This window comes from Armigeres subalbatus, chromosome 3 (assembly GCF_024139115.2).
Source record: "Armigeres subalbatus isolate Guangzhou_Male chromosome 3, GZ_Asu_2, whole genome shotgun sequence".
Lineage (NCBI taxonomy): Eukaryota > Metazoa > Arthropoda > Insecta > Diptera > Culicidae > Armigeres > Armigeres subalbatus.
In genome coordinates this window covers 132782566-132796800 of record NC_085141.1, presented here as the reverse complement: position 1 = coordinate 132796800, position 14235 = coordinate 132782566, and the positions used below count along the sequence as shown (strand labels likewise).

At 36.0% G+C, this 14235-nt stretch overlaps 1 protein-coding gene across 2 annotated transcripts in view; it reads left to right on the top strand.

Moving 5' to 3' along the window:
• LOC134225264 (uncharacterized) overlaps window positions 1-14235 on the top strand; it is a 303832-nt gene that overhangs the window by 275049 nt on the left and 14548 nt on the right. Inside the window, exon 1 of one of the 2 annotated variants that reach the window (XM_062705194.1) lies at window positions 12127-12363. The exons of the other annotated variant lie outside the window; for it this stretch is intronic. Coding sequence (XP_062561178.1) covers window positions 12306-12363 — 58 coding nt within the window. The 5' untranslated portion in view covers window positions 12127-12305. Of the gene's footprint in view, window positions 1-12126; window positions 12364-14235 lie in introns of those variants that run through there. 2 annotated transcript variants of the gene reach the window in all.

Sequence of the window (14235 nt, the reverse complement as noted above, 5' to 3'; positions counted from 1 at the left end):
TGAGTTAAGATCCCCGTGCACATAGGGTTTCTTACCCCATTCCCGGCCAACATGCGTGCAGCACTCATTTCAGTCACAGCGATGCCTTTCTCAGGATAACATTTTTAATTTCAAGAGAATTATAAATAAAATTATAGCGTCAGCATATTAGACAGTTTTTCCATTAAAAATGAAGGATTATTTTCATACTAAAAATGGCTCCTGGCCTTTTACCAGCACGGTGCTGCTAGAAGCTCTTGGGCCAAGGTGATTTTTTTCGGTTTGAGGATTTATTTATTTTTTCACACTAAGGCCGAAATGGCCTGTGCGGTATATAAGAGTCTTCTCCATTTGGCTCGGTCCATGGCTACAAGTCGCCAACCACGCACGGAGGGTCCACAAGTCATCTTCCACCTGATCGATCCACCTTGCCTGCTGCGCACCTCGCCTTCTTGTGCCCATCGGATCGTTGTCGAGAACCATTTTCACCGGGTTACTGTCCGACATTCTGGCTACGTGCCCGGTCCACCGCAGTCGTCCGATTTTCGCGGTGTGAACGATGGATGGTTCTCCCAGCAGCTCATGCAACTCGTGGTTCATTCGCCTCCTCCACGTACCGTCCGCCATCTGCACCCCACCATAGATGGTACGCAGCACTTTCCTTTCGAAAACTCCAAGTGCGCGTTGGTCCTCCACGAGAATCGTCCAGGTCTCGTGTCCATAGAGGACTACCGGTCTAATGAGCGTTTTGTAGATTGTCAGTTTGGTACGGCGGCGAACTCTATTCGATCGGAGCGTCTTGCGGAGTCCAAAGTACGTACGATTTCCAGCCACTATGCGTCTCCGAATTTCTCTGCTGGTATCATTTTCGGCAGTCACCAGAGAGCCCAAGTACACAAATTTATCTACCACCTCGATTTCGTCATCACCGATGCAAACTCACGGTGGGTGACTCACATTGTCTTCTCTTGAACCTCTTCCTATCATGTACTTCGTCTTCAACGTATTGATGACTAGACCGATCCGCTTAGCTTCCCTCTTCGGTTTGAGGATACATCTTTTAAATGTATTCTAACATGTTTATACAAGGCTAGTGATACGAACAAATAGAAAGGATTAAAGTGCTTGAGTTTAGCTACTGCTCAAAGTAAGATCTAAGACCTCGACTGAAAAATGTTTTCTTGCTGCCATCGACAAAGTTTAAAAACGTGTAAACTTCTTCTTCGTTTTATTGGCATTGCATTCCCCACTGGGACATAGCCGCCTCGCTGCTTAGTGTTCATTCAGCACATCCACAGTTATTAACCGCGAGGTTTCAACGCCAAGTTACCATTTTTGCATTCGTATATCATGAGGCTAACACGATGATACTTTTATGCCCAGGAAGGTCGAGAAGATTTCCAAAAGGAAAATTGCCTAGACCGGCACCGGGAATTTAACCCAGCCACCCTCAGCATGGTATTGGTCTTCGAACAATACATATCTATGGGAAACAAATACCTTAGCCTTAATCAATGAGTTATACAGTTTACGAACCATAATCAATATGGGGGAATGGTTTGGCACTACATCCCATAGCTCCTATGTCCATCCCATCAAAAACAAAGCAATGAGAAGGAATTTGATTTGTTTCTTATTTTATGATTTTTTTCAGCAGTAAGCACGCATGTTAGCAAAAAGAAGCGATGAGATTGGTGCTGTATTCCTCTGTTTTGTGCTGTATTCCTTTGTTTGTTATGAGATGAATATATGTTCAGTGAGATGGAAAACGGAACAGTTCCCCTAATACTGATAAAATCTTGCCTCCAAAAATGTCTGAAGAAAATCGTTTTTTCTTACGGTCACCATTCTTAACCGTAGCCACTGTGATCAAAACGTTATGGTCTTTATTTTACATCCTACTTTTTCTTGTATGCTATATTGAATACAAGCTCCAAAACAATGACAACCTGTAATTTTCAAATTTGATGGAAAAATGTGTCGAGTCGAATGGAGCCTTTTTGTTACATCATATATGCTGTAACATTTGTATACTGTGCGCAGCTAGTAGCAAATATCAGCAAAAAATTTCAATCGTATCCTGAAACTATGCATTCAGACCCATCAAATCCATAATATCTCGTTTGTCAATCTTTGTCCACTTTTGTTGAATGATCTTATCAGTTTTTGTATGAAAAATTAGCGTAACTCTGATTTTCGCAATGTATGGCAGAATAGTCGAAATTAAATAAACCCACATTTTTTTTTGCCGTTAGGGAGGGAAGTGAAGCAGATCGGACTAGTCACAACACGTCGAAAAGGCTCGAGAGAGGCCAACGTTAACCATTCATCACGAGTTTCTATCAGTGGTGACGAAATCGAGGTGGCTGAAAAATTCGTGTAGTTGGGCTCACTGTTGACCTCCGATGACGATACCAGCAGAGAAGTTCGGAGACGCATCGTGGCAGGAAATAGTACACAGTATTCAAATGTTACAGCATATATGATGTAGCATAAAGGCTCCATTTGACTCATTTTTCCATCACATTTGAAAATTACAGGTTGTCATTGCTATGGGTCTTGTATTCAATATTGCATACAAGAAAAAGTATATAAATTACAGCGATTCCACGGGAAAAGAATAGAGTTGAAAAAAAAAGTTGTCCAATTTTGCTCAAAATCGCTTGGTATGTTCTTCATCGAAAATAATTAGACCCGTATTTTTTTATTTTTTTATTAATGTGACCATGTTCGGTATAGGGTTACCAGAAAAATCGCTATTTTTCGAAATTTTTTATTTAAAAAAAATCATAACTTTTGATCCACTGGATCGATTTGCAATATTTTTTATGGATAGAAAGCTTATTACTTCTAGTTTTTACTAAAATTTTTGGTTTGGTGTATTGGTGCACTCAAATTTGCTAAAATGGTCAAAATATTCGTTTTTTAAGATTTTTTAAATGTTGGACCACAACGACTATATATTTTTATATTTTTTTTTATGAAAATTCAAATATTTTTACATAACATATCAAAAAATTAGAAATGTTCATCGAGCCGTTTTTGAGTTACATTTTTTTTGAAAATTTCAAGTTTTCTGCCCATACATACATGGAATGAACGTTCAGCGATTCCACGGAAAAAGAATAGAGTAGAAAAAAAAAGTTGTCCAATTTTGCACAAAATCGCTTGGTATGTTCTTCATCGAAAATAATTAGACCCGTATTTTTTTATTTTTTTATTAAGGTGACCATGTTCGATATAGGGTTACCAGAAAAATAGCTATTTTTCGAAATTTTTTATTTTAAAAAAATCATAACTTTTGAACCACTGTATCGATTTGCAATGTTTTTTTTATGGATAGAAAGCTTATTACTTCTAGTTTTTACTAAGAATATTGGTTTGGTGTATTGGTGTACTCAAATTTGCTAAAATGGCCAAAATATTCGTTTTTTATCATTTTTGAAATGTTGAACCACAACGACTATATATTTTTATATTTTTTTATGAAAATTCAAACATTTTTTGATAACATATCAAAAAATTAGAAATGTTCATCGAGCCGTTTTTGTGTTACATTTTTTTGAAAATTTCAAGTTTTCTGAACATACACACATGGAATGAGCATAATTTCCATCACTTCAAAATAACTGCGGGAATCATTCTGTTGAAGTTATCAAACTTATTCCTAATAAATTCATGATAACCATGTTTACAAATCTAGTTTTATTTGTGAAGTAATGTACCTATCAAAAGTAGGGGAGGCCAATTCTGACCCCATTAAATGTAAGAACTATAAATCACCCTCAAATTGTTTAAAAGCAGAGACCAACATTGCTAGGGTTTACTCAACCATGATTTACGCTTTAACTGAAACCACAATGGTCCGTTAGCGTCCTAATTCAGCATGAGTGCTCATAAGGGTTGCAGAGGCACTCATGCCGAATTTGAGTGGTAGCGTAAACCACGACTGAGTAAACTTAACTATTTTGAATTATTCCACAAAAGGGGCGAACTGAAACTAGAATATATTTTTTTTAGCGTGTAGAATTTTTTTTATATTTAGTGAAGTTGAAAAATCAATTTTGAAGTCCAAAAAACACAATTTTTCCGACCAATGAAATCTACACAGAAAAAAAATGTGAAAAGTAAACAGCGCGTGAAACTTGGGATGCGGAAATCTACGCTAGTATACGCTAAAACGGTTCTCTTCCTAACAAGTTTGCGTACAACTTGTATGCAATATTGATGATTCACGTTAAATATTATATACATTTAGGCTATATCACGCGTGGAATTATGATAATAATGATGTTCCATTTATGTGCATGATTTTTGGTGTAAATTCCAGTGAATTTTTCTATCTGTGTACGTTGAAATTCTTTGTGTAATGAATGCTTTCCACTGGTAGGGGAATTATGGGTAAAACCGACACTGCGGGTAAGACCGACACCACTACAAATCTCTGATTTCAAGTGATTATCGGACCGAATTTCGACACACTTTGAATAAACGTTTGATTTCTTGTGTTTCTAGTCACTTTGTAACTGGCGAAGACGTGGAAGAGTCATAATAAACAGACAATTATCATTGATCACCATTGAGGAGATAAGTTATGTAAAATTTTGACATCGGTGTATAAGCTTTTCCGACAATAATTTGTTGATTTTCAGTATTTAATCCATCTCTGATCCATAATTGAACATCATTTTGTGTATGTTGTGGAAAAATAGTTAAATTTTCTAATTATAAAAATACACATGTATCTCATCATTATTATGCTATCAGTTGGGGTAAATTCGACACCTGCCATCGAATCACGAAATACCTCTGTTTTATTAGACTATGATGTGTCTGCATAATATAATTCAAGTATTGGAAAACGAAGCGCCGGGGAATATAACTTAATCATAGACTGATTACATACCATATCATCTTTGTGCGTAACAATAGGTCTGAGGGGCAATGTTGAGTCATCAAGGAAAACCTGCAGATCGGATAACAATAGCGCTCAAAGAAGAACCGTATTTTTAGGCTTATTTTGCTTTTAGATATATTCAATCCGTTCTCTAGTGTTGTTCTTTCGTGATCCATTGTCACCCCTGTAAACATGTAGCTTGTCACCTGCGGAACTAGTCATTTTCATTTCTTGTCATAACTGCACCACACGCATTTATTTTAAATCGCCGTTATAAACAACTTTTTAAAATAAGTGAAATTTAAATGTAGGTCAATATTTAATTTGTTACTAACATTCTTATTTCATTTCATCATCAACATTCTTATACTCTATATATTTTTCACCCGACCCACTAAAGAAACTAAATAAAATATGATATGTGGTGATGATTTTAAATATATAAAATTTTGTTCAACCATCGTTTATGAGTGACCCCTAAACATGAATTTCATACACAAATATCAAAATGAATGTTGCTAAACATTTTCAATTATGTTGTAACATCATTTAGGATTGTTCTGATGTTCAAATCCATAACGATTTGATGTGTCGGTTTTACCCTCATGTGGTGTCGATCTTACCCGCACCCCAGCTGTTTGGGCTGGGAGATGGACTGTTCGCGTTTTGATCATAAATCAAATTCTATCAAGAAATATTATCCTGAGACCTCATAGACTGATGCATGAAGAGCCAAAGTATGCTTGTATGAGATTTCTAGACCGGAAAATTGCTTCATAGATTGGGGAACTGTAAAGTTGCTTAAGGTGTCGGTTTTACCCACTTTTCCCCTATTATTAAAAATTTGGCAACCAGCGCTGTCTGAGAGAATCTTGGCTCTGCTATATTGAGGAATGGTAGCCCAAATCTCCAAGCTTTAGACTACAAGCAATGGTTTTCTCTGATTACCTTCAATTAAAACTTAGCATTTAATTTGATTATTTTTATTTTTCATAATTCATCAAAAAAAAAAATATTACATAGCAAAATTCTGACAATTTAACACACTTTTCTTCATCTGGAAACGAAAACCGTTTCACGATAATGTAATTTTAATTTCGTGGCTTAAAGTAATGAATCGATTGTGTCCCAGAGATTTGTTTTACACGAGTATAACGGTTCTTTATTTTCTTTTCCATTGCATCTTTTTCCGAGAAAAACTCGTAATATATTTTGGAATCTACTTTAGAAACAGCCCAAGAGTAAAGTTCGTATGCAGTTGTAATATGATGGCCTTGTAAACTTGCTTTTGAAGCGTTTCGCTTTAAAACACCTCACAAAGCGTCACAAGGCCCTTTTCCATGGCAAGTGGCAGAAAAGTTCCACTCTGCATTAAGACCGAAATCCTTGTGCATGTGGCACAAATTGAAAGCAGTCATCTTATTTTTGTATTGACTGCCTGATCCATCAGAAAAAAAAATGGATATTTTTCAGGTAAGGTAGCTTTTTTTTAATGAAATTCACACAATTTGTTATAAACAGCCGAACGGCAACATGGTTATGTTTAGTAAATTCTGCGATTGCTATGAAGCTTGTAAACTTTAAATTTTGTGCTTCATTCTTATAATATATGACAAAAGGATGGATTGTGCATTGAGCGTTTGCCCTTGGATAGCGTCCTGAATAACAAAAGAGTAATTTTCAGAGAAGTCAGCAATTATAATGCAATCAGTTGCTTCCAAATTAATTTTAAGTTGTTTTAAGTAGTTTCCTTGTTGCTCTGCAATAAAATTATGCGGAGATAATTTTCCTAAAAACGTTTCGACATACTCTTCTGCATCCATTCGCATTGAATTTAAATGACAACGATCTGTTTGCTTCCATTGTTTAAATTCTAAGGAATCGACATTTTCAAGAAAATTCATCAGGTCATTCTCCAGTGTCTGCGTACCCGGGCAATGATCACAGGTTTGCAGACAGGATTTTCTCAAAGTATTTTAAAAAACAAGTCATGATACGTTTTTAAATGGTTATGAATAAGTTTCTTGTGCCTAAGGGTTTTTGGCAATTTGAGCATTCGTGCTTCATTGTATTAAACGTTTCTTCAGTAAGGCAACTGGACAATTTCACTGATTTTCTTTACTGACATATACTTTACCTTATAGACCACTTTAAATAGTCCCTTTGGGTATCATTTAGGTAGAGTGAACAAGGAAAAGGAGACAGATGAATCATAATCAAAAAAGAAAATACAATGAATTACCTGCATCAAAAATATTGAAAACATACAAACAACCTAACCTATTGTATGGATCGCTGAAAACCAACCTTTTTGAAAAACGACATATTGCTTTGCCGATTTTGGAAAATGAAGTCATCAATTACAACACCAGACTATTCCGATTGAATTATTTTCATCTATTGCGATTCGTAAATTCTTCTAATAAACGAGACCAACAAACACTCTTGAATAACATTTTCATACTTTTGATTTAATTTGATCTATTTGAAATAGTGGAAAATAACGTTCATTCCATGTGTGTATGGGCAGAAAACTTGAAATTTTCACTCAAAAACGGCTCGATGAACATTTCTAATTTTTTAATATGTAATGTAAAAATATTTGAATTTTCATAAAAAAATATAAAAATATATAGTCGTTGTGGTCCAACATTAAATTTTTTTTAAAAAACTAATATTTTGGCCATTTTAGCAAATTTGAGTACACCAATACACCAAACCAAAAATTTTAGTAAGAACTAGAAGTAATAAGCTTTCTATCCATAAAAAAATATTGCAAATCGATCCAGTGGTTCAAAAGTTATGATTTTTTAAAAATAATTTTTTTTGAAAAATAGCGATTTTTCTGGTAACCCTATATCGAACATGGTCACCCTAATAAAAAAATAAAAAAATACGGGTCTAATTATTTTCGATGAAGAACATACCAAGCGATTTTGAGCAAAATTGGACAACTTTTTTTTTCAACTCTATTCTTTTCCCGTGGAATCGCTGAATTAGAGATATAAAATTAGAAGCTATTGAGCACAAAAATAAGGGCTCAAATTTGTCCATAGCGTGTAATTTTCAGAATTTTTCACTGTGCAGTAGAATGCTCAGAAATATAACATTTTTACATGAGAAAATGCTTATAAGGTGCTTGAAAAAGAAGCGATCAATCATCTTATGTTACCAAAAGGTGCGTTATCTAAAGACCGTGAAGCGATGCTAAGACAGTTTGTGAAAATAATTAGAATTGAAGAAAGTAGAGGCTCAAAACGGTTTATTCGGGATCAGTGATCATCACCAAATCTAAATTTAGTAATTTTATCATAAAACATTACCTATATGAAGAAAAGCTCCATTTGCGTGTTGGTCCTCCACGAGCATCGTTTAGGTCTCGTGTCCATAAAGGACTACATACCAGTCTAATAGATCGTCAGTTTGGTACTATGGCGAACTCTATTCGATCTTGCGGAGTCCATAATATGTACGGCAGTCACCAGTGAGCCAAAGTATACGAATTCTTCGACCACCTTGATTTCGTCACCACTGATACAAACTCGTGGTGGTGGTCAACACTTCGTCTTCGATGTGTTGATGACTTGTCCAAACCAGTTAGCTTCGCTCTTCAGGCTGATGTAGGCTTCCTCCATCTTCTCAAAGCTTCTTCTTCTTGCTACGTGTCATAATATCAATGTCGTCGGCGAAACCAAATAACTGGACGGACTTAGTGGAAATCGTACCACTCGTGTCGATCCCTGACCTTCGTATTACCTACTAAGCGATTTTAAATAGCAGACATGAAAGACCATCACCTTACCGTAACATTCTGTGCGTTCCCCTGAGTCTCAAACTACGCACATCACCCGATCCGTCGTCGCCTTCATGAACCTTCTTTTAAGGTCACAAACAAATATTGTGGGGGAAGGTGGGGAGACTTCATCCCCGAGGAGACTTGATCACCTCCTGTTTTATTTATTGTTCTAGCGTATTTTTTAGTTATGATCCTCTAGACAAATGACATTAATATGGTGAGTTATTTTTTGGATTGACAACCTTATTTATTCTGCAGGGCGGTTGGTATGTTTTGATCTTCCTCAAGATTTTTTGATTGGCCACGAAAAATTTGAACATCTTTTCATAACAATTACCAAATGCTTTCGTTTTTTTCACAGCGCAAAGCCATAAATATGCTTAATAATCTGTACTGATGAAAATATCAACATTCCATCAAAATTTTAGGACATGTTGATTTGAAGTTATTGCATCAATAGGGGACACTTGATCCCCTTCAGTCACCCATTCAAAAATTTGGCGAAGAAATTCAAAAAAAATCTTTTCTCAGGCTTCTATTTTTTGTAGATTTGACAGGCAGGAAAAAAAAATATTGCGTAGATAGCATAGAATGGGGATGAAGTCCCCCAGATTTTAAAATTGCGTGTGCTGTCGAATTCAATAACAAAAATCGTTCATGTATAAGCACAGCAATTCGAAAATTCCGCGTATTTTGTAGGAAAATATTAAAAAAATCTGAGGGCACCGTTCTAGTTTTGTCAAAGTAAGTTCTTGGATAGGTATCAATAGGTAAAGTTAAATACTATATTCATTAAAGAGTCTGTGTGGAAATCGCGTATGTTTATTAATTTTTGGCTGCGATACATCGGAAATCGAAAAGGGATCAAGTCTCCCCAGTCTCCCCAGTGTCCTCTAAGGTTTCATATAGTATTTGTACATGAATCTAGCATTCTCGCATAGGCACATTTCTTATACGGGTTTCGGTAGGCTCTTCTACAGAATAGATTGAAAATCTTACAATTACCGGTGGTGTGTAGATGGAAATAGTCCCCAAACAGTAATATTCATGAGTTTTTATAGAAATAATAATTCCTATACAAAATTTTTGCAACTTTTCAGCGATTCAGAAGTTCCAAAAAAGTTGACCTTGAAATCCTGGCTACGCCCATGCTGATGGTTTTCGAATCATCGAATTATGTCGTGAAATTGTCATGCGAAGAACATTGTAGATTTTTTTTTGATTGATTATGTGGTGTCCCTTTTATTTGATTGACGACTTCAGCTCAAAACTGTTCCACGAAGTTTCCGTCATCCGGACGTGTCTTGTGCGGGAAAATTACGAAAGCTTGATCCCTTTTGTATTTTTCTATATTTTTCATCCAAAAATATATAAATTGATGCGGTTTTTGTACAGACTTTGTAAGAAACATGCAATTTAAGGATTATGATTTACGATAGTCTGTAGATTGAAGTTATTATTGAAACATTGATTTTTTAAGCGTTGTCAAAAAATGTATTCCAAAACATGTGCAGGGAATTGATGATTCACCAAGAATTTGCTAACTGCTGACTGTTGTTTTGAATTTCAGTTAAAAAAATTATAGATTTTTGAACCTGTTGTGCGTATCGTGTGTTGTTATGAAATGCGATAATGCATGCCAATATTTTTTTGAGCCGATCCTTCATAAAATTTCTCAAAACTGCTAACAAACACATCAGAACAAATGAAATCATTTTTTTTTCAACAAATTTTTGTGTGAATGATTAATGAAGAAACAATTGTCCTCATATTGAGTAAACAACTTTATATATCCTAGAATTGCAGAAGAATGTTTTTTATCAATAAAAATCATTTTGTTTATTCATAACTTTATGCTGCGGAAAAATTATTGTTTTTGGTCAATGCTAGGAAAAGTTCTCAAGTATTCCATGACCACTGAAAATATCTCCGGTTGTTCTGCATGTTTATACTTAAATATTTACACTCTCCAATGACGCTTTACAATCTATTATGCGGCTGAGGAACTGTGAATGAAACGATCAATATGCTTTGAAATGTAGACAAGGGATTCACATTTCAGCACTAAAATTTCGGTTACATAGCATGGCTCAATGATTCACTGTTCCGTCCAACTCAGACTGTTATCTTATCGATTTAATCAGAACATTTTACTTAGAAATTCATAATCACCTGTCCTGACTCACCATACGTCACCAACAATACTAGCGTGATTGGTTTTAATTTCATCAAACATCGAATATGCTGTCTGGTGTTTTATGAACAAGCAATTTGAACGTGTTAGTATCTGGTGAAGTAATAGCGAGTTAACGTAGCAGAAAAATAAACAAAGGTGATAAACGTAACTTGTTGCTATAGTAAAATACTGAATTGAGGAAATTTTTATAGTACATGAAAATGAGATTGAAAGAAGGTTTTGAAAGGGACCGGAAGAAAATGTTTGAAGGATTTAATTCAATCTATACTGCTTGCAATCGCATGCCTTGATCATGTGAAAAGAAACCCCAGCGAAAATAAGAGAAAAAAAAAACAATTCAAAACAATATAGCTGTTGCAGAATAAGAACTGCCTTCATAACACTACGAGTGCTAACGGAATCAATTCCCCTACACTGTGTAACAGAAATAATGAAGTTACAAGTAAACACATCATGAAAATGTAGCATAATAGGTTGTATAGACTACGAGATGCAAAAAGCAATGGTAAAGGTTTGCTAAGTCGTCTGATACAATTGCCAATCACAATCTAAATCTGATTTGCCCATTATTGTCGCAAGAACGATAACATAGCCACTTCTCTTGGGCAGATTATTTCGGCTTTTATTAGTTATTTGGCGTACGACGAGAATATAACATCTAACGGAAGTATACCCGTCAACTTATATTCTGTCCGCCCAGTATTTGCAGTCCATTCAATTTGCCTTTCCTGGACTGTGTGCGATATCCGCAAATATTCAACCGGTATCGTGTCGCGTCCACACCAATTAATACCAAGCTTCTCCACGTTCCCACAAAACAAATAGAGAATGATCGCTCCAGAAAGAAAACTAAGCAATGTGTACCGAGTAAACATTGCGTATTCGATTCCTGTTCGGATCGGGTGTGTTCGTCCATAGGCGTGTTCAGGGCAGATAAGAAATAGCTGAAGCATAATACATTTCGTACCAATCGATTCTATGTCGTGAATGACTAGGATAGTGGTTACAAAATTCTAAAATATTTATTCCATGACCATAATATTTATACTCAGAATCGAAGGGGTAATCCGATCCATCGACATTTTTCTCTTCCTGTCCTCCAACGGCACGGGTGGCGGTCAAATACAACACAACCACACGACAGCTCCGGCATTATTCCTTCGTTTGTTTATCTCTACAACGAACGGCCGGCTAGAGCACTTGCACAGTACCCCCATAGTACCCAAGATAAGATAAATGGCCCGAAATAAAATTAAACCCGGTCGATGCGCATTCCGGTGCGTTCGAACGGTTTGTCCAGCCTGGCTCGTTTGCTCGTCAGTCGAGTGAAAATTCGCGCCCGAAAAACGTGGTTATCCAATCGTTCTGCAATTTGGTGACCGCGCCGAAAACGACACTTTCGCTGTGAATACTAATCAGATCGATCTCCTCTTACAATGAAGTGCCTATTGATAGCAGTCGCCCTGGTGAGCGCGGTGGCGTCCGTGAGTGCAAGTAAGTGAAATTGGATGATTATCGGGCTTGCACATACGTAGAACGAGAAAACCGGATCCAGTGAGATAGGTTTACGTTTGATTATTTTTGCAGTATGAAGAATTTTCTCGATGTCGGCCAAGTTGTATCATAGCACAGTACCTGTTTAAAACATAAAAAAAAATCATATAACGACAAGCTGCGTATTCTCATCAGTATTTCTAGAAAAGGCACTAAGTGGAAAGGCATAGCAAGTTGTATAGTGCGAACGTAAAGTAATAAAGAAGAAGATCCATTGAAGTATCAGAGGTTTCAAGTATAACTGAAACGTGTGTAATCAATCACGATGATTGTTCAAGGAATATTGAAGCCAGCTGCAAATATGTTGGAGAATGGGTGAAAAACGTTTACAAATTGTGTAACGTGGAGTGCATGAATGATTGAATATTCAGTTTCAATGCGAAAGAGCACTCTGTATTTTAATAATATAATAATATTTAATCATGGAGCACTTTAAAAGTAAATCAGTAATCATGTGAGCACACTGGAGCTCCCCAAGAAAGCTAAGATTCACTCCTTTGAGCGTATTTTTCGGCTTCTACTAAGTCACTAACCTCTTCCGTTTGACTTCCTCGCTAAGTGACTAGACCACTGAAGACTGCTCTTTATTGTTTGTTACTTAAATATAGCTCACGATGAACATTATGTCGCTAAAAGTCTCCAATTTTTTCCCCTCAAATAAGCCGAAAGATTGCTAAATTGCTTCTTATAGTAGCCATCGGAATAACCAACTTTATTTACAACAAAAGATACCTTTGTGAGTTATAGATTCACTGATTGTGAAAAAAAAAACACTGCTGAAAATAATATAAGTTATCTTGCAGGAAGTATCTGGTATCTGGTCAGGTTGCGTTCGATTTTATGACATTAGCCAAAACTGGTGTATTAGCCAACCAACACCATGTATTCCATAACTTTTGAATTTATCAACCGATCCAGATATAATTCAATAGCAAGCAATGAAACAAATCTCTTCGTCAAATGCAACTCTGTTCCTCTTAATTTTTAATAATTATTTAGTGCATATGAATATTTTTACGGAATAGTGTGAAAGAGCAGATAACTCGTTCTTTTAATGCACGCGTTTTTTTTTCGAATGGGTAGGAAAGAGTCGATGACTGCTTTTTAAATGCATAAATGTTAATAAATTTAAGCCAATCATTCAACATTTGTAACTATAACAGACTCGACTCTAGTAACTTTGGGTGTTGTGATTTCAAGTAGTGTACTATTCGGGATAATGTTCCTTTCGCTGGCTCATTCGGGTAATGAAAGTTCTGATGATAACTCATTCGGGATAGTGCCATTCGGCATAATGGAATTCGATCCATAGAGACGTTTTAATTTTACTATACAGCCACGCGGAAACCGTTTCCTCAATGATGCATTGCTTTTCGGCAGAAGTTGTTAACGTTACGATTTCGTCTAATGAAGCTGATGTAATCAAATTTCCTTCCGATAAAAAAATGTCACCTCAATGTGTGTGTCCGATTACGATGGTCGCAAGTTTTCTTATATATTACAAAAGCCTTCATGTCATTCAAAGAGCCTTGTCTAAATTGAATTTTGCTGATATTCTGGGCGATTATCGATAGAAACACATATGTTCATACATGTCGCCATTTAAAATGCGGCAACCGTGTAACAGGCTAATATCTGATAAGAAAAAAAACCGCCCATGTTAGCTTCTGGGTAGATAGCAGATTATACTTCAGCGATGGAAAACCATTCAATATGGAAAGCGATAGAATTAAGAATTCCACTGTTATTATCTGCGAGGTTTCTAACCCGAGTTACCGTTCATGCATCCATTTATCACGTGGTTAGCTCGAA